The sequence below is a fragment of the Juglans regia genome, chromosome 16 (assembly GCF_001411555.2).
Source record: "Juglans regia cultivar Chandler chromosome 16, Walnut 2.0, whole genome shotgun sequence".
NCBI classification, from domain to species: Eukaryota; Viridiplantae; Streptophyta; class Magnoliopsida; order Fagales; family Juglandaceae; genus Juglans; species Juglans regia.
In genome coordinates, this window is record NC_049916.1 from 3,078,575 (window position 1) to 3,103,538 (window position 24,964).

Consider the following 24,964-nt stretch of genomic DNA (forward strand, 5'->3'; position numbering starts at 1 on the left):
TGGTGTTAGAACTTCAGCTCAACTTTGGCATTCCAGACTGGGTCACCCTTCTCCATGCACTACTTCTTTTATCCTTCGCCGTTTCAATCTCCCGTTTACAAGTTCTACTTCAATATAATTGTCATGCTTGCTGCAACGCCAAGGCTCATGTTCTGCCTCACCCGCCCACCTCGTCACGCTCAACTCGCCCTTTTGAACTATTGTTCCTTGATGTTTGGGGCCCTGCCCCCGAGCCTTCCATGAATGGCATGCGCTATTATCTTTCTTTAGTTGATGATTATTCAAAATATGTCTGGTTTTTCCCTATGCAAATGAAATCTAATGTTACTCCTTTAGTGTTGGCTTTTCTTCGATATGTGAGTAATACTTTTAATACCACAATTGTCTTAGTTCAAACTGATTGGGGTGACGAATTTCATCCCCTTAAAAATATTTTTCAATCTTGTGGCATAACTCATCGGGTCATATGTCCACACTCTCATCAACAAAATGGAAGTGTGGAACGTCGACACCGTCATATTGTTGAAACGAGACTATCTCTTTTATCTCATGCCTCGGTTCCTCACTCCTTTTGGGTCCAAGCATTTCAAACCGCCACTTTTCTAATTAATTCTATGCCAACTCCGCTATTGCAAAATAGGTCATCATTTGAGGTATTAATGGGCCACATTCCTGATTATAAATTTTTTAAAGTGTTTGGGTCTGCATGTTGGCCCAATCTAAGGCCTTTTAATCAACATAAAGTGGATTATAGATCCAAGCCTTGTGTGTTCATGGGCTATAGCCCAGATCACAAAGGGTACATTTGTCTTCATATTCCCACGGGCCGCATCTATATTTCTAGGGATGTTATTTTTGATTAGATAACTTTTCCCTTTGCCTATAAGTCTGATCCCTCTCCCGTGACCCAACAACAACTGCATTCGGTCTACCCCTCTCATAATCAGCCCAACACCTTTTCCTTTCTTCCGTCTGATCAAATAAATTCCACAAGTCCCACTTCTCCTATAACCCAGCCCATTTCCCCAATTAGGTCTCCCTCTAACCCTAACTCCATCTTATTCTCTCCTACTCATTCCTCTGACGTTGCCTCGTCTCCCTTACTTTCCAGTACTTCTCATATCGACTCTCAATCTTCCTTATCTTCTGTTGCTGCCGCATCATCCTTGCCATATACTGCTTCCCAACTCGAGTCTGTTGACCTTCCCTCTTCCTCTCATGGCCAACTTCCTCTTTCTTCCACTCATCCCATGGTTACAAGGTCCAAAACTCATATTCTGTGTCCTCGTCGTCGCACTGACGGGACAATTCCGTTGCCTTCTAGTCAACCTTCTGGTTCCCTTACCATATCAATGATTCTCCAAAAATCTTCTTCCCTCTCTGTTCCCGAAGAACCAACTTCCTTTTCAGAAGCTTCCAAGCATGCTGAATGGTGCACTGCCATGGCTACCGAGTTTGATGCTCTTCTCCATAATCAAACTTGGGATCTTATTCCTCCCTCACTGACCTATAATCTCCTTGGGTCCAAGTGGGTTCTAAAGTCCAAACGCAGAGCTGATGGTTCCCTTGAGCGTCGCAAGGCGCGCCTCGTTGCTCAAGGGTTTCATCAGCAGCCTGGTTTGGACTATCATGAAACCTACGGTGCGGTTGTGAAACCGGTCACCATTCGGCTTTTGCTCTCCCTTGATGTTACCTCAAATTCGTCATTGCATCAATTTGACATCCAGACGCCTTTTTGCATGGTGACCTTGAGGAAGCTGTCTACATGAAGCAACCTCTCGGCTTCGTGAATCCAGATTTTCTGGCACGTCTATAAGTTGAAAAAGTCACTATACAGCCTAAAACAGGCCCCTAGGGCCTGGTTTTCCAAGTTAAGTGATAGGCTCCTTAATCTTGGTTTTACTTGTTCTACTTCAGATTCATCTCTATTCATTATGCGTATTGCCTCAGATTGTTTGTATCTGCTGATATACATTGATGACATATTAGTGACTGGTTCAAGTTCCACTCTCATTGCTGATTTTATTTCTTCCTTGAAGCAATATTTTCCTGTTAAAGATTTAGGGTTTCTCAATTATTTTCTTGGTATTGAAGTGTCCCACACTCAATCTGGCTTATGTCTATCCAATCTAAGTATATTCATGATCTGTTGATACGGACTCATATGCATGACTCTAAACCAGTAAATACGCCTATGTCTGTTACTGAAAAATTAACAGCCTTAGATGGACCTACTTTTGATGACCCTCACTGGTATAGAAGTGTTGTAGGAAGTCTTCAATATCTGGCCTTTACTAGACCAGATATCTCATTTGCAGTTAACCGTGTTTGCCAATATATGCATAGTCCTTGTCTTCCCCATTGGAAGGCAGTCAAGCGCATTCCTCGTTACTTGAATCATACCCGCACCTTTGGCCTATGTTTTTCCTGATCTTCATCATATAAACTTGATGCCTTATCTGATGCTGACTGGGCCAGGTGTCCAGATGATTGTTGCTCTACAGGAGGTTTTTGTATTTACTTTGGTAGTCATTTAATTTCTTGGGGTTAAAAAAAAAACCCACTGTTGCTCGATCTTCCACGGAAGTCGACTATAAAGTTGTTGCTAATGCTGCTTGTGAAGTTATTTGGTTAGAGAGATCAATATGATTCCAAATGTGACAAAGACGATCAAACAAGTCATTAATGGATTGGTCAGGCTCCTATCTGAGCTAATACAACTCGACCATAAGTTGGTACTCTTTGGACTCATAAGGAGTAACATAATGTCTGGCTAACATGGTCCAAGCAAATAGAGCATCATCATAACTACCAAGTAGGTTGGAGATAGTCAAAATGGAGGTGTTGTGCATCCAAGTAAGAATATGGTGATTATGACTATCCCATTTGTGAAGAAATTGTTGAAATTGTTCTGCTTGTTCATCTCCTTTTTGCACTGGCTTTGTCCAATCATCCGTGCAATAGAACCAAAGTTCACAACCTTTAAGAAAGTTGTGAAAAGATTGAAACCACACCAAATAGTTTCTACTATCTAATATCACATGAATAGGACAAAGAATTTTGTTGTTTGAGCCATTATGAGATTATATATGCAAAAATATACTGCAAAAATGAGATCAGCATGTGAAAATATGCAGAAAACACTTGGATAAAAAAAATCAATGCATTGGTTAAAGTCAACGATCAACAGATCTGACATGGCACTTGGCTGTAGCAAGATGGCGTGGCAGTGTAGTGACGTGGCTGCTGACAAGACTAGGGCTAACGTCAACAATGAGATGTGCGCATTTGGTGTGTGGATGTGAAGCTTTAGAGCAGTTGCAACACGAGGTGGCACAACAAAAACTTTGGAAGGTGCATGGAAGCGTGTGCAAGCTTCGATATGACTGATTTTGATGGCGTTGATTCAATCTCAATGAGATTTTCCCAACAGTATGTCGTGTGATCAAAACAAAACTTTAGGCATAATGTTTCTGAAATTTTGAAACAATCATTATAGTGATTGCAACTATCTGACGGCAATGAGCAACACTTGAAGGGGTCAACCGTGGAAGAAAAAGGCAGCGAAAGAATGCTGAGAATGATTACAACTACTAGTACTTAAAGGATCAGAGTAGTATCTCTGACTCTATGTTAGAATTGTATTAATCAATTCTATATATATCATACAAAGTGGCCTATATATATAGGAGGCCAAAGGCTAGATAAGTGCCTTACCCTAGGCCTGTGCAAAATACCCGTTGGGCCGCACAACCTGCACAATCCGAATGGGTCGAACCCGCTAAAGTCGGGTTGAGTAAATGTCGGTTTTGACATCCATCCAATCCGACTAATATCGGATGGACTCCGACTCAAAATCCATTGTAGTGAAAAAGCGAAGCCCCTCTCGCGTTTCTTGCTTCCGTTACTCTCTGCTGGGTCTGGATTGTGAGAAAAGTTAGCCATTGAGGTGTTGATCATGAGGCTATTCTTGAGGTTGTTCCTCCTGTCGTAGAGCTTGAACCCTTGTTGCTTCTTTTGTACAGTCTTGATGGGAGGTATGCTATGGTTTTTGGAGTCAGATCTAGCGCCTTTGAGCCATCGTCCATGATGGCAAAATGCGACCCTTGCCACGGCAAGCTGACAGATTGTTGCCAGATTGTAAACCAACGATCCACTCCTTTGGCCCTCTTAAAAAAATTCGGTGTATTATATACTTATGTTTGTTTTATATTTATTTTTGAGATTTTCATTCGCTTTTCCCCCCAGACTCAAGCTTTTTAAGGTTCTGCATTGTAGTGGAGTGAAAAAGCAACAAATGAGCATTGAGTACAAATTTTTGATTTTGGGCTGGAGATTTTTTTGGTATTTGTTTGGGTTTTTGGGCTATGTATTTTGTGTTGTGAAGAATCAAGAATGGGATTGTTTCAGGTCGCACTTCTATTTCATCAGATCCTGTAAGTTTTTTTCTTTTTGGCATTTAGGAAATATTTTTATATTTTCTTATTTATGTTGGTTTTATCTATGTTTGTTTATTGGGAAAATGGAGGAAAGCTTGATGACAATGATGTTAAAATTGTCTTACTTTTTTTCTTTTTCGTAATCTCAAAGAAGACGACTTCAAATCAATTGTTGAGTCGAGGAGGAAAGGCCGAATAATCCCGACATCTTGGAGAAGGATTGAGGAAGTTTGGGCAAAGTTTGCAGAAGGAGATGACGGTTATGGCTCGACCCGAAGTGATCGGGTCGGACCGGGTCTGGTTGGCGCCTTTTAATAAAAGTTTCAGGTTGGATCGGGTCCAAACCCGGCTTGGACACATCGGATTGCAGGCCTACCTTACCCAACCAATGTGGGACTCACAAAACACATATACACTTAACAAATTAATCGTCAGATAATATAAATTTAATTCACTTGGTCTAGTCTTCGTTTCTAGGATAATATTACAAATTATATATACTGGTATCTTGTTTTTTTCTATTTAAAAATAAAAAAATAATAAATAAAAAGTTGATGGACAACATCGTCATCTCATCCAACGAGTCCAATTTCAACCGAAACTAGATTCAATCTACAGCCTTGTGAAAATTGGATGAATACCATTTCTCTGGCATCAGACCCGGCGAAAGTTGAAGGAACCAAAACAAAAGCTAATACTTAATAATCTTTAAAAGTATCCTTCTTCAAGAAAACAAAACAAAGAAAAGACAGACTGCATCAAATTAACATGAACATTGGCCTGAGTACTATATTATATAGACAAGTTAACTTATTAGATCAGTACGTACTGAAAGTTCAAACATAGTCAACTACGCGAAATATGGAGACTTTAAGCACAGTAGGCTTCCTCTGGACGAGCTCAAAGACACAGGCATCTCCTTCTTTCAAATTGTTGTCCCTTGCGAAGACTTTCCACCCGCTTCCTAGTTTAAGTGACAACCTCGGCTTCCTGTTATGATGGCAACGGCATATAACATGCCATTCACGTTGTCCATCATCCTCATCGGAAGTCTGAAGTTTGACACTTTGATTCAGAGAAAGATAGCTGGTAGCAAATCCACTAGGCACATACTGCAACAGCAAAGAACAATCTAGTAGTACTGCATGCAACTCGTCATGATCATGAGCTCCATATATATAATAATATATTTCAATTTAAAGAAATAATTGTGATCACACATATATCATGCATGTTAAAAGGCTCAGTACCATACGATAAGATCCAGATGACCTCGGCATGATACGCATGAACGAAGGATTTTTAGGCTTGAAAGTTATGGCTGCTTGGATTGCTCTCTCTCTTCCTCTGGACATCCTGAGACTTCTTTCTTTCGTGGATGTGCCAGAAAGTACTACTGGTCTTTCCCTATCATGATCAGATGTTTCTCCATCTTCATGTTTAGACAATATAATTGCACGAGTTTCTTTCGACTTGTCGTCATGGCTTGATTTTTCTACATCATCATCTGATAACATAATCATGTGATCATCGTCCAAGTTTTTAGATGAATACTGGATCTCAGTAGCAGTCTTGTCAAATACAAGAACATGGAAATTTGAATTTCCTTCGTATCTGAAGACTAAAAAGTAGCCAGAATCTATAGAATGATATTCTACAAAATCATGCCAACCCTCGTGAAACCAAATCTCCTTCTCACCAGTAGCTCTTTCCAATCCCACTTGCCAACTACAACCATTAGGAAGAATGAGTGTTACAACGGTTGGCAATTCATCCCCAAATAATCTTACAAACTTTACGGGGATCCTCTGCACAAAAACAAAAAACAATAAGCAATTAACGTACGTACGTTCCTATACATATATATATATATATATATATATATATTGGTCTTTGGAGTTTTGATCATTAACAAATTTCAAATTGGTCCATGCAAGCGGTGAAAAATTCGATAAACCTACTGATCTTGTGGCCGTACTAAGCATATCATAGAATAATATTGTGATATCCTATATGATAAGGATAATGGTAGGTGGTGAATGAGATCCCACATTGCTTGAGAAGGAAAAGTTCTTGCTCTTTATAAGGTTCTAATTAATGGGGCTCCAATTGTATCATTGACTAGTGCTTTTGAAATATAAGTCATGTGGTTTGGGCCTTCCATTGGAGTATTACAAATATATATGAGATCATGATCATGTCCAAAAGTATTCTAGAATAGCATGCAGTACTGTCAAATTTTATAAATTAAAAAAAATATCATGATCAATCAACATGCAACATGATCAACTAAAGTATTATAAAAGAACTAGTTACTTTAAATTAAAAAAAAAAAAATCAAACAGAAATTAAAAATAAAAACAAAAAAGAAGAGCTGGAATTAATTAAGACGCCATACAACTCCTAGTACTTTTAGAGCTATATATATGCCAAAAAATAAAAACATGAAGTTACGTTGGACTGGCTATTGCACTACAAAAATATATATTGCAATGCCCATCTCGTAATTAGGGGAAGGGATTAATTTAAGGTATAAGTTTAGTTTAAAGGTTCATGATATAAACTTTATTGTGCTCAAATTTTATTGATGAAAATATTGTAGCTGGTATCCCATTAATTTATCTTACATAATCAACATTGTTGATGTTGTGTTTTGCAGCCTAAGCAACTCCGCGTACTGGGTCAATTTATTCTTGCAAATATAGGAAATAAGTGCTCGGGGTGATGGAGATACCTTCAATGCCTAAGTCTGCTTGGATTCTGGGTTTATAATTTAAGGGAGTTTCAGTGTGTACAGAGTTTTTTCCTCCCGGACATATATACCTAGTAGGAGCGATACCTTGACAAGCTGGTTGAAGTGGTGCCCAGGTCATGTCCTCTGTCAACTCTCTGCCATGCGACAGGCCGTCCATGCCTGATCGTGGTGATTGTTGATAGCCTTGGGTCCTTGTAGTGGTGTGTCTGCCTCCGTCCTTCAATAAATACGGTGTGGCCTTGGTTGGGCATACTCACCTTCCAAGTCTGTTCAACTGTCTGTGCCCAAGGGTCAGGATTGTCCCTGACCCAGTGGGTGCGAATTGTTGACAAGTAAAAGTGTTAGACCTTCTGACTCAGTCCCATGCCCCGCACGTGTTACCTCGCTGCTTCTTTATGGGCTTCTTGGGCTGTCCTTGCCCTTCTGGCCTGGCCCAACCCATCTTATTTTCTCATACCAATTTTGTCATATTGGGCTGTCCTTAGACCCATCAAGGCCTCGTGGGCTGGGCTCGTGAGCGCAGTTGTTGTTTATTGCTGACAGCTAATTGATCAAAACGTTCAAATATTAGCTATTGCGCGCAGGTTTCAATTACTGCCTTAATTAGTCTCAGAATTGGTCAAAAAATTGGATGATATACTTTTTTGGCGATTTTTTACAATCGTCATTTATTATTTCCAATGAAAATTTTGATGCGACAAAAGCGATCGACGACTCCAAAACGAGAAAATATAACCGGAAAAGATTATTTCTAACAACTTTACCTATTATTTCCGGTGATTTTAATTGCTGAAAAATGTCAATATTCTTGTAATAAGCCAAGCAATCGGCCGGCCATTGCTAATGAAAAATGATAAACACACAACACTTTATACAACACTTTCTACAACAATGTTTTAAAAGGAGGGATATTTTTGTAAAATACCTTATAAAACTAACATCACTTTACAAAAATACCCTTATTTTATAACATGTATTGTGAAAAGTGTTGTACAAAGTGTTGTGTGTTTATCACTACTCTTTTACTTTTTCTTTTACCATTTTTTAAAATTATTTAGATATTTTTTAAAAATAAAAAAAAATCATATATTTATTTAAAAATACCTACTAAGTAAAAAGAAAAATTAAAATAAATTTCGGTAGAGGAAATCGGCTGTGAAACTAGTGTTTTCTTTGCTATATATATACATTAATGTTGCATTAATATTCCACGGACCAAGAATAAAATGACTAAGAATAGAGCGACAGAAAATAACTGGCAGCAAATTTTCCTGCAGTGTTAAACAAGCAAGCCCTAGATATGTATATCGGTGATGAGGTACTACTAGATCAGTAGTTTATATATTTGCAATTAATATGGTTGCATAGCATTACCAGTTTTTTTTGGGCCATGGCAGAGGGGAGCATTATCTTGAAGAAGTGCGCCGGTCTCCTTCCTGCCACAGAACTCGACGGCCGCCGGTGATGATCATTTTTCCAGTTAGGAAACATTCCGCTCCGGCGATTCTTTGATATATTACCAGCTGCTGCCATGCACATTAGTACAAAAACCTAACCGATCGATATTATATATATATATATATATAAAATATATATTTCCAGTTATATGGCTGACCCTTACGACGCCCAGGTCCTTCCAATCTGCCAATGGCAGCCCCATAAATGTCTAGCATTCACTCACCCGGAATTCATGCAAGGAAAAGACGAAATGGGACATGGTTTTGAAGATAAAGACAATGCATTCATTATTAGTACTTTTACATATAATTTCACACGCAACTTATCTTCTGATTATCGCATTCATGAAACTGAGAGTAGCTTATACGTGCCAACTTGAGAGTTACTTACCTTTCAAAGAATAGGGTTCTTCAATTGCCCAAAGATATCTTCAAATTTCCGTAAAAATTTGTGGGTCTGAACTGAGAAATATATATACATATAAATAAGAAATAAAAAAGTAATCGGACTCCGAGAAACCCATCCATTTAGAGATGCCAATAAAGCCCATCCCTAAAAAGCCCACAGAAGCCTTTCGGCCGATAGCTATGCTCCATCCTCTAGAAGGAATCTCCATCTTTCGCTAGATCCCCAGCAAGGAACGAAGATAGCAATCCTAACTGATGCACAACAGCACCCAACAACAAACTTGAAGTTAGCGGGCAAGAATAGAGCATTGGATTTCCCAGACAATGAAATCCCGCCAAAAAAGAGAGCAAATCTGGCAATCCTGGGTTCGACAGAACCATCTGATGAAGCTAATGGAGCTCTCAACAACCAACTCAAGGATGATCTGGCTCAGGAGGACGATCTGTCACTTACTGCATATCTTCAGAAGATTAAGAAGGAGAACAAGAAAAAAAAAAAAAAAAAAAGGAAATGAAACGAAGTAGCAACCTGAGAAGATTTCATCCATGCACAAAGAACAAAGTTTTCAACATAGGCTGTAAAGTACTCTCTCAATCTTCCTCAATTTCATTACTTCAAAAGTCCATTTGGCCAAGGAGGCAAGGCCTTACTTGCCCCAAGATGACAAATGAGGATCGAACTACAGAGGCCTAGCCCGACCTACTGCAAAGAGAAGCTTGAAGTCCCACGTTAGGACTTACCAACCTGATGTAGTGTAGGGAAAAAGGGCGGCCTCTTGTTAATGTGGCGTCCAGGTGCGGATACGTAACCAATCTTCATTTCTAGTAATGTTCTTGTTGTAATAGTGTACTCGGATCCTATTTATATGCTATGGCTCCTATTATTAGTGTACAGTCCTGCGCAGCACACTCAAAAATTGAGCTTTGGGATTTACTTAGCTCTATAACCAATAGCTACCCAGGTCCTATTTTGAGTATTGGGGATTTTAATTCTCTCTTGAACCAAAAAGAAAAATCAGGGGATAGGTGGAGGCCATTTGCTTCTTCATCTTCTCCTATTAGGCTTCAGAATTTTATGAATGTCAATGAGTTTGCAGACTTAGGCTATTGCGGTCCTAAATTCACATGGATTAATAATAGGCAGGGAATAGGTAGAATTAAGGAAAGACTTGACCGTGCCATCTCTAACTCTCATTGGACTATGCTCAATCTGATTCCAGACTATTCAATCTCCCCATTCATAACTCAGAACATTCACCAATTCTGCTATCACTGCAAGAAATTTTAGTTTTAAGGACAAAATTATTTATGGATGAAATAAATTTCTCCCTAAAAGTAATTATTGGAAAAATGGATAACTTTATAAAAATGTTCGAACGGATTTTTAGCCATTCGAACCAGATCTTCTGTGACGAATTAGATCGTCTGAAAACGTCAAAACCTTTCGAATGGTCAAAAATACGTTCGAACCTGGAATTAATGTTTGTTAGAATGATTTATAATTTGTTCGAATCGTAATCTTGGCTAGTAAATAATTTATTTTGGCGGAGAAAGTTAAAATCCATTTGAACATAAATTGGTTCGTTTGAACCATGAAAGATTTGGTGGGAAATTAAGCTAAAATTGGCGGAAATTTTTTTAAACCTTATTCGAACGGAACATAAAATATTTACGAATTTATAAATTAATTTTATGTAATTAATGTAAAAATATGTTAGTGATTTATTTTATGTTAAATAAATATTACTTATAGTGTCATTTTTTATATTATTATGAACGGTAAGTAAAATGAAAAAAAATAATAATAATAAACAAGCTAGCAAGCACTAAAGATAAAAGTCATACATTAATTGCATCCCAAAAATTATAATGTATGGCGGGAATATAATGTATAACTATTTGAAGATTTAAATTAATTATACAAAATACAAATAGTCATGATTATCATAAAAAAAAAAAAAAGAGCACATTTAATACAAATAAAAGATATACACTACTGGGCCAGATCGTGTAGCACCGCCTCAACTTCAGCAATGCGTGCCTCAATATTAGTCATTTGAGATATGAGCTTCGACTCATTCTCTGCGAGGGAGACCCGGACTGCATCAATGATCTCTGATGTTTGTGTGTGCATCTTTGCAAGCATGATATCTGCAATCTCCTCATGAGTATCACTATGTGATGCACCCTGTGTAGATGCCTCACCAGATACGTCCTGTGCACCTTCCTGAGTGTTGACTGCCTCTGTAGTGGGTGTACGAATACGAAATTTGGAGTGTCCGGTGTTACGAGAGAAGGTCGTCAAGTTGATTGACCCAATCGGATCTCAAACACGCTTAAACTCATTTGGCCTGACTCATTTTGCTAAAAGTAATTATGTGAGCATGACTCAAAACAGCAATATATCTGTCATAATTTTTTTTTGATAAGTACAAGTATTTTATATATCAAAAGGAGTAACCAAGTACACTAAATAAAATAAAACTCTACCTGTTGTAATATAGGTGGCCTCTGATTGAATCCTAGTGAATATATATCTCGCTAGGTCGATAGGCACCCCACGAGCGACCCGTAACATAAATCTTGCCCGGTCCATTGTCACCTCAGTTTTGTGCAGTTAAGGGTAGGTTTGGAGGGTGAGATGAGAATTTTGTGTTTTGTTTTAGTGTTTAAAATATTATGTTTTAGTATTATTATTATTTTGGAATTTGAAAAAGTTGAATTGTTTATTATATTTTGTATAGAGATTTGAAAAATGTGTAATGATGAGATGAGATGAAAATTTTGTATCTTGTCCCACCCCCAAACCTGCCCTTAATCGATGTTGTTAACTATTATAATGTTCATAATCTTGAAAAAACTAGATAAGTCCACCTGCTTGATGCTCTTGCTCCCATCATAGGAAGAAGTATTTAGACCCATGACCAAATGACGAACCTCGTGATCAACGAGGCTATCGATCTCATCAGACATCACAGTATCATCTTTCTCTACAGTCTCCCCATCGCCTACAGGTGTAGACTCTCTAGGCACTACGTTAGGATATGCAGTGGGCAGTCGAGGGATACCTAGAAAATCAGCAACTGCATCAATTGAAAATCGTATTGAGATGCCTCAGACCAAGAAAGTATATGCGTCATCCTCCTAGCTGGCACAACAAAGTTCTCTAAAGAACTCAAATACAATATTGATATACGAAACTATCGATGTTCAGCCATGATCGAGAAAGATAGATGCGAGAGAATGTCTCTCATATAGAAGATCCCTAAAATCATCTATTTTCACCTGCCTCTCCAACAAAATAGTCATCTCTCAAACTTCTTCGCTAGACGATTGCCTTGACGCAATCCGCTTCTTTCCCCAAGAAGCTATTGGAATGATGCTAAATTTATAATATAAAATTAAGGACAATGATTACAAAATATCATAATTATAATTAGATCAAGGTAATTATATCTATAAAAAATTAAAATAAAAATGTACCGTTCGAATGCTTAACAACATGTTCCAACGATGTTATAGCGTGTCCAACCAATAATAAATAAACGTTCGAACGCTCATAGAGTTCCGTTCGATCCGTCTAATTGTGGTTCGAACGATAAAAATTCTATGTCGTTCGAACGTATATGACACGTTCGAGTAGAGATTTCTGGTTCGAAATCGGCAATACTCAGCCATTGCCAAAATCGTAAATAATCAGTTTAGAACAATCTTTTTTCCTCCCACAACAACAACAAAAATGGTTGGGAAATGACATACCTATTGCGGGTTGGAGAGTGGTGGTGGATGGTGGCTTCGACGATTGCGTTTGGCAGCTCGTGGCACTAGAGCGGCAGAGTGGGAGAAAGAGTTTTGCATTCTAATGACGCTGGATCTGGACACGATGCCTAATATTTATTTTTTCCTGTTCGAACGGATAGTAATAATGTTCAAACTCATTTCAAAAATATTTTATCCGTTCGAAAGCTTAAGAATACCGTTCCAAAGGGGAAAAAATATTGCATTGATTATTATTACATTTGTTATATAATATAGTATATATACTTATACTACTTATATATTATACTTATACTAATATAATACTTATACTTAATTATTATATACTTATATAGTACAATATATTATACGTAAACAAATATATATAAGTATAACTATATAAGTATATTATAATTATAGTAGTATATAATTATATAGTTAGATATACAACTATATAGTTAGATATACAACTATAATATATACTATACTTATATATTTATAACTATCATATAATATACTTATATATAATACATACTTATAAAGTTCGTGATCAATACATATGCTTAGACTAATAAGAAGATATATCATTTATTTACTTATATATAGTTATACTTACATATATAGTTATATATATATACTACCATTTAAGTATATACTACTATATATATACTTATATATATTTGTTCACTTATATTATAGTTAGATATACAACTATATCTACTTATATACTACGATATATTATACTTATATATATATTTAATATACTTATGTAATACACTCTTATATAATATAATTATAATACTTATATGGGTGTACTATATAAGTATATAGTCTTGTATACTACTATATCCTTATCTTCTACTATATATTTAGACTTATATATATTCTTAACTTATATTATACTTATTAACTTATACTTTATATATATTCTTAACATAAATATTTAAGTGTTCTATATACCTATACTTTTATATATATAGTAATAAAATTAAATATATATTGTACGTTCGAATTGCCTATTATCCCTGTTCAAACGGTTTAATTGCCTGTTTGAATGAAAATTTACACAGTTCAAACATATATAATATGTTGGCGTCATTGATAAGCTGTGACGGGATTAATTTGTGCCATATTATACTTTCAATTATCCGTTTGAATGTCTATAATTAATATTCGAACGGATGTGAGCTGAATTGATCTAGGTGGAAAATTTTTCCTACTCCCCTGTTTTCGGATTCAAACGGTTAGTAAATTACGTTCGAACGAAAAAGATAAGAAATAAGATGTCCAAAAGCACAAACGTGCTGGACATTTAGGAAAACTAGTTCCTTGAGATACAGAGAGCATGAGAGCGAGAGACCGTGAGAGGGACCATGAGAGGGCTGGACATCAACTATTTCTTTCTCTTCAAATTGGTAAGTTCTTTTACTTTAATATTCTATTTCTATGGGATTGTTTTATTAAAAAACTCAAATTAGTTATTTTCTCTTCTGTTTTTGAACAAAAGATTAAGGTTAGAAGAATATATTTGTGTTTGAATATGAGAAACATGTAAATATATTTGTGTTTGGATGTAAGAATATGAAAAAATATGTGTTTGTACAATGTTTGTGAAATATGCATAGTATGAGATTGTGATTATCCTATGAATGTGTTCTCTGAGATGGTGTTTGTCTCTGTTTCATGTCTGAAATCTGGATTGCAACCGTTTGAACACAATGATTTCCTGTTTGAATGCGTTATCCTATTTGAACAGATCTTGAAATGTTTGAACAGGTGTATTCCTATGTTGTAATACTTAAAAGATAATTTATTAAAAATTATAAGATATAATTAAGAAATAAGAAACATAAGATGGACATTAATACTTAAATTAGAAATAATACTTAAAAGATAACTTATTAAAAACTATAAGGTATTACTAAAATATAAGTAAATTTAAATTATAATTAATACTTAAAAAATGATTTCCCATAATATTTATTAATACTTAAATTATAATTAATACTTAAAAGATGACTTATTAAAAACTATAAGGTATTACTAAAAAATAAGTAAATTCTTTACAACTTTTATAACCCATTTTAATTGGATATTTTAATTTTTTATGTTTGATGTTTAATCATTGATGTTTGATCTTCCAACTTCTAATATATATGTTAATGCTTGGATGTTAACTGTATGGCATGTTGTTATGTTTGTTTTAATTTCAGATTGTTCGTTTGCTTGAGTTTATGGATATGCAAGCAGATTCTAGTGCGTGCTCTCCTTTCCATGCCCAAGGTACCCCTACCCCTACTCCTACACCTACCCCTACTCCTACTCCTACTTCTACTCCTACCCTTACCCCTGGCCCAACACCTACCCCTACGGCACCTTTCCCCGTCCCTAAGTCTAACAAGAAACTTGTTTAATATTCATTCTCGCCATATGGTGACAAAGGATGTAAAAAAATATTTTTGGTCTGAAAAATAGAAGTTGATGGGTGAATTGGCCAGTCAATTTGTTTGTCTTACCACTGATACTTGGACATCAGTCTAAAATTTTAATTATATGTCTTTCACTGTGCATTTTGTTGATTGTAATTGGACATTGCATAAGAAAATTATAAAATTTTGTCAAATCACCGATCATAGGGTGAGACAATTGGGAAGGCATTAGAGGTCGCAATAAAGAAGTGGAGGTTGACCTGAGTTCTTACAGTCACAGTTGAAAATGCCTCGTCTAATGATGTTGCATTGAGACATCTGAAAACCTATCTTAGAGAGGCAAATAAGACAATCTTGGGTGGTGAGTGTTTGCATGTGAGATATGCGGCACATATTTTGAATCTTATTGTTACTGATAGTTTGAGGGATCTTCATGACTTGATTGCTCGGGTGAGGACTACTGTGAGATGGGTGAGATTTTCCCTTTCGAGGTTGAAGAAATTCAAGGTTGCTTCAAGGTCTGCGGGCCTAACATCCAAGAAGGGCCTTTGTACTGATATGCCTACACGATGGAACTTAACATTTTTTATGTTGGAGGCAGTCCAAGAATATGTGTTGGCATTTGCACTATTGGGTGATGAAGACATCCAATATGTTAAATATTTTGATGATCACGAGGGATTGGGAAAACCCGTAGATGATGATTGGGAGATTGTATATATTTTTGTAGAGTTTTTTAGACTTTTTTATGAGGTCACCACGATGATATCTAGACCTTTGTACCCTACATCCCATCAATTCTGTCAGTAAATATGTAGGGTAAAAGAAGGATTAGATGACATGGTAGCAAATGGTCACATTAGGCTGCGAGAGATGACATTGGTTATGAGGTCAAAGTACGACAAGTATTGGAGATTTTACTTGGGCTAATATTTTGTTATATGTAGCTATCGTCTTTAACCCGAGGTTTAAGGTGGATATCATGGTATTTGGATTGGACCTTGCGTGCGGGCAAGCATGGGAGGAGTTTAGTGCAACAAGGGTTTAGGAAATCCTTAGTAGATTATTTGATGAGTTTACCGTCTTGCAGGGTGGTAATATTGCGGCACCTACACCTACCCCACACCGGTTCAAGAAGTCGATAGTGGGAAAATGCGTAGATTGGACTGGGGTGAGAGGTTTGAGCAGACTCTCTTAATGCAGAGTTATGTAGAGGCTCAGTCAGAGATAGACAAATACTTAGCAGCGGAGGGAATACCATTTTTACGAGATTTCGATATATTAAGTTGGTGGAATGTGAATGTCGTAAAGTATCCCATCCTTGGAGAGATAGCCCGCAGTCTTTTGGCCATCCCTTTCAGTACCGTAGCCTCAGAGTCGGCCTTTAGCACCGGAGGACGTGTATTGGATTCATTTCGAAGCTCATTAGCTCCTACCACTGTGGAGGTTTTGATTTGCATCCAGAATTGGATCAAGAGAACTTCAATTCATGTTCCGGATGTTCTTGAGTATGAGAAGGCCAACGTTGAGGAGAATGGTGGTGATCAGCCTAGATCTAGTATTTATTTTAATTTTATTTTTTGATTTCTTTTTAATTTATTTATTTTCAATTAATTGGTATTCATTCATTTTATTTCAAATTTTATTGGTATAGTGATACATGAGACGGCGTCTACGGCTACCTCCGATGCAGTATAACTTTGCATTGGACCCATCATTGTCATGGTTTGCACAATTTGTCCTATATTTTTTTTTTTTTTTGCATTTATAATTTTATATCATATTTTAGTATCTAATTATTTTGCTTATATGTTTTTTAGTTTTTATATTCTCAATATACATATGCCGAATCCTAATGACTGATCTATGCTTATCTGCCTCATCTTCATCTCAAATTCTAATTGCCCAATCTCAATCTCATCTTGGTTAGTACTTTTAATATTTTGTATTTTAATTTTTTAAACTTTTGTTTCATTTTATAATTTTATAATTCTAATTTGTTTTAATTTGAACTTATTAACGTTTATGATCTTGATTTTCAGTTTCACGGCATTCGACATAACTCACCACTCAGTGAACTCACCGATACAGCGCCATTCCAAATTGATCAAATTGAAAAGTTATGAGTTATAATTGTTAGTTTACAATTAAGTGTAATATTGCTACAATAGTTAATAGTATAATTTGTAATATTTAATATTTTTAGAGGAGTTTGTGATATTGTAATAGTTTAAGTTTATTAGTTCTATTAGAGTTTTAATTTGTATAATTGTAAATTGTAATTTGTAATAGCTTAGTGTCTTAGTGATGATTATTACTTAATGAGTTAATAGTTGAAATTTAATATATACTTAATAGTTCTATCTATATATGTATATATTTTTTCAATTTTTATACATATTTATTTATTTTTAGTTAAATTATGGACCCAAAGTGGCTCAAAAGTAGATTCTAGGCCATTTAGGGCCTAGAAAAATGAGTTGGGCTGAAAGCTCAATAGGGGGGCGGACGGATGGGAGTCTACCCCTGCATCCCGGCGAACGAATAGGGTTTTCCACCCCCGCCCATGAGGGGGTAGGGGGAGGGTAGCACCCCTATTGTTTTGAGCCATCATGAGATCAGACATGCAAAACTAGACTACAAAAATGAGATCAACATATGAAAATATGTAAAAAACACTTGGATCGAAAAAATCAATGCATTGGTCAAAGTCAACGATCAGCAGTGCTGACGTGGCGTCTGGTTGCAAATGTAGCAGGATGGTGTGATAGTGTGGTGACGTGGCTACTAACAAGACTAGGGTTGACGTCAACAATGAGACGTCCGCGTTTGGTGCATGGATGTGAAGCTTTAAAGCACGTGCAATGCGTGGGCAGCGCAACAAAAACTTTGGAAGGCACGTGGAGGCACGTGCAAACTCCGATATGATTGATTTTGATAGCGTTGAGTCAGTCTCAATGAGATTTACCCAACGATATGCCGCATGATCAAAACAGAACTTCTGCCATAATGCTTTCGAAATTTTGTAGTAATCCTTATAGCGATTGTAACCATCTGACATCAGTGAGCAATACTTGAATGGCTCAACCGTATATAGAAGATAGAGGTAGTAAAAGAATATTGAGAACGATGAAAACTACTAGTACTTAGAGGATCATACTAGTATCTTTGATTCTATGTTAGAATTGTATTAATCAATTCTATATATATATATATATCATTGTGCTATACAAAGTGGTCTATATATATAGGAGGCCAAAGGCTAGACAAGAGCCTTACCCAATCAACGTGGGACTCACAAAACACATATACATTAACACTAACACTAACATATACAATAACAAATTAATCGTTAGATAATATAAATTTAAGTCACTTGGTTTAGTCTCCCTTTCAGGATAATATTACAAATTATACTGGTATCTTTTTTTTTTTCTATTTAAAAAGAAAAAATAATAAATAAAAAGTTGATGGACAACATCATCATCTCATCCAACGAGTCCAACTAGATTCAATCTACAGCCTTATGAAAATGAACATTGGATGAATACCATTTCTCTGGCATCAGACCCGGCCAAAGTTGAAGGAACCAAAACAAAAGCTAGTACTTAATAATCTTTAAAAGTATCCTTCTTCAAGAAAACAAAACAAAGAAAAGACAGACTGCATCAAATTAATATGAACATTGGCCTGATCAGTACTATATCATATAGACAAGTTAACTTATTAGAGTACGTACAGAAAGTTCATGCATAGTCAACTACGCGAAATATGGAGACTTTAAGCACAGTAGGCTTCCTCTGGATGAGCTCAAAGACAAAGGCATCTCCTTTTTTCAAATTATTGTCCCTTGCAAAGACTTTCCACCCGCTTCCTAGTTTAAGTGACGACCTCGGGTGCCTGTCATAATGGCAACGCCGGCATATGACATCCCATTCATGTTGTCCATCATCCACATCGGAAGTCAGAAGTTTGACACTTTGATTCAGAGAAAGATAGCTGGTAGCAAATCCACTAGGCACATACTGCAACAGCAAAGAACAATCTAGTAGTAATGCATGCAACTCGTCATGATCATGAGCGCCATATAATATATTTCAATTTAAAGAACTTGTGATTACACATATATCATGCATGTAAAAAGGCTCAGTACCATATGATAAGATGCAGGTGACAGCATGACACGCATGAACGAAGGATTTTTAGGCTTGAAAGTTATGGCTGCTTGGATTGCTCTCTCTCTTCCTCTGGACATCCTGAGACGTCTTTTTTTCATGGATGTGCCAGAAAATACTACTGGTCTTTCCCTATGATGATCAGATGTTTCTCCATCTTCATGTTTAGACAATATAATTTCATGAGTTTCTTTCGGCTTGTCATGGCTTGATTTTTCTACATCATCATCCGATACCTGCATAATCATGTCCACTCCTTGATCATCGCCCAAGTTTTTAGATGAATACTGGATCTCAGTAGCAGTCTTGTCAAATACAAGAACATGGAAATTTGAATTTCCTTGGTATCTGAAGACTAAAAAGTAGCCAGAATCTATAGAATGATATTCTACAAAATCATGCCAACCCTCATGAAACCACATCTCCTTCTCAGTAGCTGATCTCTCCAATCCCACTTGCCAACTACAACCATTAGGAAGAATGAGTGTTACAACGGTTGGCAATTCATCCCCAAATAATCTTACAAACTTTACGGGGATCCTCTGCACAAAAACAAAAAACAATAAGGAATTAACGTACGTACGTTCCTATATATATATATTGGTCTTTGGAGTTTGATTATTAACGAATTTCAAATTGATCCAAGCAGTGAGAAATTCGACAAACCTACTGATCTTGTGGCCGTACAAAGCATATCATAGAATAAATTACTCCGATCCTATACCGTCCATTCTCGGCTAAAGTTTAGACAACAAAATATATATGAGATCATGATCATGATCATGACCAAATATATTCTAGAATAGCATGCAGTACTGTCAAGTTTTATAAATTAAAAAAATATCATGATCATCAATCAACGTCATGCAACATGCATGATCAACTAAAGTATTATAAAGAACTAATTAATTTAATTTAAAAAAATCCAACAGAAATTCAAAAAAATAAAAATGAAGAGCTGGAATTAATTAAGACGCCATGCATACTACTGGTAATTTTAGAGCTATATATATGCCAAAATAAACAAGAGCGCTTTTTACGAAATGAATGATGTTACGTTGGACTGGCTGCTATTGCACTACAGAAATATACATTTCAATGCCCATCTCGTAATTAGGGGAAAAATTAATTTAAGGTATAAGTTTAGTTTAAAGGATCATGATATAAACTTTATTGTGCTCAAATTATATTGATGAAAATATTGTAACTGATATCAATCCCATTAATTTATCTTACCTAATCAACATTGTTGATGTCGTGTTTTGTAGCTTGAGCAACTCTACGTACTGGGTCGATCTATTCCTACAAATATAGGAAATGAGGGCTCGAGGTGGTAGGAGATACCTCTGATATCTAAATTAGTTTGGATTCTGGGTTTGTGATTTAAGGGAGTTTCAAATGAAAGTGTATAGAGAGTTTTTTGCCCCCGAGGGAAGGATATATGTACCAAGTAGGGGCGATCCCTTGACAAACTGATTGTGGTGGTGCCACTCTGTACTCAGGTCGTGTCCTCTGTTAACTCCCTGCCATGAGACAGGCCGTCCATGTCTAATCGTAGCGTGTCCGCTTTCATCCTTCATTAAATACGGTGTGACCTTGGTTGAGTATGCTCACCTTCCAAGTCTGTCCAACTGTCTGTGCCCAAAGGTTAGGATTGTCCCTGACTTAGTGAGTGCGGATTGTCAGCCAGTAAAAGTGTCAGACCTTCTAACTCAGTCTCATGCCCCACACGTGTTACCTCGCTGCTTCTTTATGGGCTTCTTGGGCTGTCCTCGCCCTTCTTGGTCTAGCCCAACCCATCTTATTCTCTCATACCAATTTTGTCCTACCGGGCTGTCCTTAGACCCATCAAGGCCTCGTGGGCTGGGCTCGTGAGCGCAGTTGTTGTTTATTGCTGACAGCTAATTGATCAAAACGTTCAAATATTAGCTATTGCGCGCAGGTTTTAATTACTGCCTTAATTAGTCTCAGAATTGGTCAAAAAATTGGATGATATACTTTTTTGGCGATTTTTTACAATCGTCATTTATTATTTCCAATGAAAATTTCGATGCGACAAAAGCGATCGACGACTCCAAAACGAGAAAATATAGCCGGAAAAGATTATTTCTAACAACTTTACCTATTATTTCCGGTGATTTTAATTGCTGAAAAATGTCAATATTCTTGTAATAAGCCAAGCAATCGCCCGGCCATTGCTATATGGACGTTGCTACGTCCACAGAGGATTTCTGCCGATCAGTTAAATATTTTTTTTTACTTTTTCTTTTTCCATTTTTTTAAACTATTTAGATATTTTTTAAAAATAAAAAAAAATCATATATTTATTTAAAAATACCTAAAAAAAAAAAAAAAAAATTTCAAATAAATTTCGGTAGAGGAATTCGGCTGTGAAAGTAATGTTTTCCTTGCTATATATATTAATGTTGTATTTTCCTGGCAGCAGATTTTCCTGCAGTGTTAAACAAGCAAGCCCTAGCTAGCTCGCAATGTATGTATATCGGTGATGAGGTACTACTAGATCAGTAGTTTATATATTTACAATTAATATGGGTGCATAACATTACCAGTTTTTTTTGGGCCATGGCAGAGGGGATCATTATCTTGAAGAAGTGCGCCGGTCTCCTACCTGCCACAGAACTCGACGGCCGCCGGTGATGATCATATTTCCAGTTAGGAAACATTCCGCTCCGGCGATTCTTTGATATATTACCAGCTGCTGCCATGCACATGAGTACAAAAACCTAACCGATCGATATTATATATGTATGACCCTTAATTACGACGCCCAGCTCCTTCCAATCTGCCAATGGCGGCAGCCCTAGAAATGTCTAGCATTCACTCACCCGGAATTCATTCAAAGAAAAGACGAAATAGGACTTGGTTTTGAAAATAAAGACAAAGCATTTATTTATTATTATTATTATTATTATTATTATTATTATTATAATAATACATAATTTTACGTACAATCGTAAAATATTTAAATATTAAAAAATTATTTTTAAAAAAAATAAGATATATTATTAAAAAATTAATTTTTTTTTATATAAATATTATATTTTTTTATTTTTTTAAAAATATTTACATGATGATTATATAATTTATAATTATAAATATCTTCTCTCTACTTTTACATTTAATTTCACACGCAACTTATCTTCTGAATATCGCATTCTTGGAACTGAGAGCTTGTGCCCACTTGAGAGTTACTTACCTTTCAAAGAATAGCGTTCTTCAATTGGCCAAAAGATATCTTCAAATTCCCGTAAAAATTTGTGGGTCTCAACTGAGAAATGGATATACATATAAATAAGTAAATACTACAATATTTAAAATGAATAATATTAGATACAGTTATAAGTTATCTACACATCGCATATTTTAAAAAAAAAAAATCTATTATTAAAAAATTAATTTTAATATAATTTTTATATTTACTCATTTTTTTTAAGAGTGTACATACACACTTTATGACTGTAAATATTATTTTTTATTTACTATTTATTACTGCTCAATAAATATTGTAGGGTCACTTCGTATGCCTCTCTCTTTTCTACTTAAGCGGTTGGGATAATAGCTTGAGTGGATCTTGATTAAAATCTACGAGTACTCCAAAGTACTACTGTTGGCCTCTCTTAATTCCAAGCACATCGTTTTTAGATTTACACCATTTCACAACACATATAAGTAAAGCTCCCAAGAGTGGAACTTTGCGATACTGAATAGTGAAGATCCAATTCGCCTTAGGCCTGTTAAGTATGTAGGGTCATGATTAATTGAGGAGAAGAACTATATATGATCCATTATCTGAATGCAATATATATAGAGAGAAAAGAATCATTGAAGACCATAAACAAGCAGCGCTCCAACTCCTCCAATACCAGCCAGCAGTCCAATGATGACCCCAATTGGAGGCAACCCTCCACCTACTACTTTCCCAGTGCTCACATCATACTCTGCAAACCTCTTCTTTGGGGCTCTACATTGAGGGCATGTGTATGAATCCGGCTGCAGAACAGGGAGACAAAAAAGTCCATGTTTCTCAATAAGTAGTCACCTACTAAGAAGATATTGATGATTTACCAAAAGAATCACAAGACAATGCTTTTGTAAAATGAACTCTATTTTGTAAAACAGTGGCTTAAATGGCATGGCAACATTGTTGCCAATGCTGCAGCACTGAAGGCATCAAGGAGGATCGTAGAAGTCATAGAGTTAAGCTCTTTTATATCAATAGAAGACAGAAAAAGGGAAAAAAGAACAAGAGAAAGTAATTGCTGCCATGTTAATGAACTCGTGATGTTACTTAATGCTTAAGCTGAGAGCAGTTCATTCCCTGATCTAATTAATGGAAACAACCTCAATTACATTGGTCGACGTGTCACATTTTGAGCGGCTTTCCATTTAAATAGTTGACTTATAAAACCACTAAAATTGAGCCATTTCAACCGCTATGAGTAAAAATGATAAAATCCAGGGTGAATGGTAGCATTACTCTAAAGGGAAAGATTTAAGTAGATGCAATTCAGGAACTAAGCTTACCTGCTCATCAAAAGGTTTCTGTAGAAAGTATATGAATCCACAATCAAGGCATATGTGAGTAGCTCTAGCCTGCAAGAAGGTGCCTCTTTTAATAATTGGGTATCAAAGAGCCATTTAGATACTGTGTTGAATCCAGAAGATTAAAAGAAAATTAATAGCAGATTGAAGCTCATTATGCTAAAGTGTCGCTTGCCTTTTGAGCCTCAGTTAATTTCCTTCCAAAGCGGGGAGGAGCTGGTCGCTTTGGTAGTCGCTTAACATCTACCTCAGCACCTCTGTATCACAGATGTATAAATGGACACTAATCAAGTCACAGATCTCCTAAAAAAGAGTTAAAGAATACCAAGAAAAACTCAGCGCCATCAGTTCTCTTGTGGATTTTTTTCTTTTTACATGGACTATTTGCTTACAAATATGAATGTAACAGCTGGAACTGAAAATAATACAGATGAACTGAAACAAATTCCAGTACGTATATAAATTATAAACTTTTGAGAGATGATGGATAAGTACTAATAGAAATTATAGAATAAAGAGTACTTATCCCACGTATTTGCTCGGGATATAAGTACATAAATATAACTATATAAATAGTTTAAAAAGTAAATAACATGTATGATGCAGCCATAAGTTACAACAGTCTCATTTATAACGTAATAACAATATGACTCAGTCTTGAAATATAATTACATAAAAATTAAACACGGGTTTCACTCAAACCCCAATGTTCCATTGGTCACGCCTGAAATGAAGATAGAAAATAGCAATCAATAGATGAAAAAAAATTGATAATAAAAAATTATATACGGTAAAAGAATAATTTGATTCTTACCAAGAAATGAGGTTCTCTCAACTCCATCACAACTCTCAAGTAGCGTCCGTTCCAAACTCTCAATCATCGGTAATTATGTTAGGGTTCACAATTAGATCTATAAAATCATAAAAAGTAGAAGTTAGAAACATTAAAAATAATTAAATCATCATTTAAAAGCATATAAAC

The 24,964-nt window shown here is 36.0% G+C and overlaps 2 protein-coding genes and 1 long non-coding RNA gene across 5 annotated transcripts; all 3 read right to left on the reverse strand.

Moving 5' to 3' along the window:
• Positions 1-5,131: 5,131 nt before the first annotated feature.
• Positions 5,132-20,903, reverse strand: LOC109012470 (B3 domain-containing transcription factor VRN1-like). 3 transcript variants are annotated; one of them, XM_035686635.1, is made up of 5 exons: positions 20,893-20,903; positions 15,177-15,182; positions 7,279-7,582; positions 5,690-6,167; positions 5,132-5,551 (listed from the first exon to the last, which is right to left on the reverse strand). In XM_035686635.1, exons 3-5 carry the CDS (start codon positions 7,443-7,445, stop codon positions 5,276-5,278), a joined length of 921 nt encoding a protein of 306 aa, XP_035542528.1. In that variant the 5' UTR covers positions 7,446-7,582; positions 15,177-15,182; positions 20,893-20,903; the 3' UTR covers positions 5,132-5,275. The 3 variants fall into 3 exon arrangements, with proteins under 3 accessions (XP_035542528.1, XP_035542527.1, XP_018849673.2); XM_035686634.1 differs by lacking the exons at positions 15,177-15,182; positions 20,893-20,903 and adding an exon at positions 8,569-8,628 and having other exon boundaries at positions 7,279-7,737; XM_018994128.2 differs by lacking the exons at positions 7,279-7,582; positions 15,177-15,182; positions 20,893-20,903 and adding an exon at positions 8,569-8,737 and having other exon boundaries at positions 5,690-6,247.
• Positions 18,724-22,266, reverse strand: LOC108999878 (B3 domain-containing transcription factor VRN1-like). The gene is made up of 3 exons (XM_035686633.1): positions 21,987-22,266; positions 19,398-19,961; positions 18,724-19,269 (listed from the first exon to the last, which is right to left on the reverse strand). Exons 1-3 carry the CDS (start codon positions 22,149-22,151, stop codon positions 18,991-18,993), a joined length of 1,008 nt encoding a protein of 335 aa, XP_035542526.1. The 5' UTR covers positions 22,152-22,266; the 3' UTR covers positions 18,724-18,990.
• Positions 22,267-23,106: 840 nt separating this feature from the next.
• On the reverse strand, positions 23,107-24,035 carry LOC118344880. The gene is made up of 2 exons (XR_004798583.1): positions 23,965-24,035; positions 23,107-23,430 (listed from the first exon to the last, which is right to left on the reverse strand). It is a non-coding gene; the product is annotated as an uncharacterized LOC118344880 (long non-coding RNA).
• Positions 24,036-24,964: the final 929 nt, after the last annotated feature.

What these genes read in the sequence shown, in the direction of transcription:
- LOC108999878 (XM_035686633.1), bottom strand. Translation starts at nt 22,151, where the DNA reads ATGTGCATGGCAGCAGCTGGTAATATATCAAAGAATCGCCGGAGCGGA. An exon ending in CCATGGCCCAAAAAAAACTG is followed by an intron (nt 19,962 to 21,986) that starts GTAATGTTATGC and finishes GTTTTTGTGCAG; the next exon opens with AGGATCCCCGTAAAGTTTGT. An exon ending in CACCTGCATCTTATCATATG is followed by an intron (nt 19,270 to 19,397) that starts GTACTGAGCCTT and finishes TTGCTGTTGCAG; the next exon opens with TATGTGCCTAGTGGATTTGC.
- LOC109012470 (XM_018994128.2), bottom strand. Translation starts at nt 8,733, where the DNA reads ATGTGCATGGCAGCAGCTGGTAATATATCAAAGAATCGCCGGAGCGGA. An exon ending in CCATGGCCCAAAAAAAACTG is followed by an intron (nt 6,248 to 8,568) that starts GTAATGCTATGC and finishes GTTTTTGTGCAG; the next exon opens with AGGATCCCCGTAAAGTTTGT. An exon ending in CATCTGGATCTTATCGTATG is followed by an intron (nt 5,552 to 5,689) that starts GTACTGAGCCTT and finishes TTGCTGTTGCAG; the next exon opens with TATGTGCCTAGTGGATTTGC.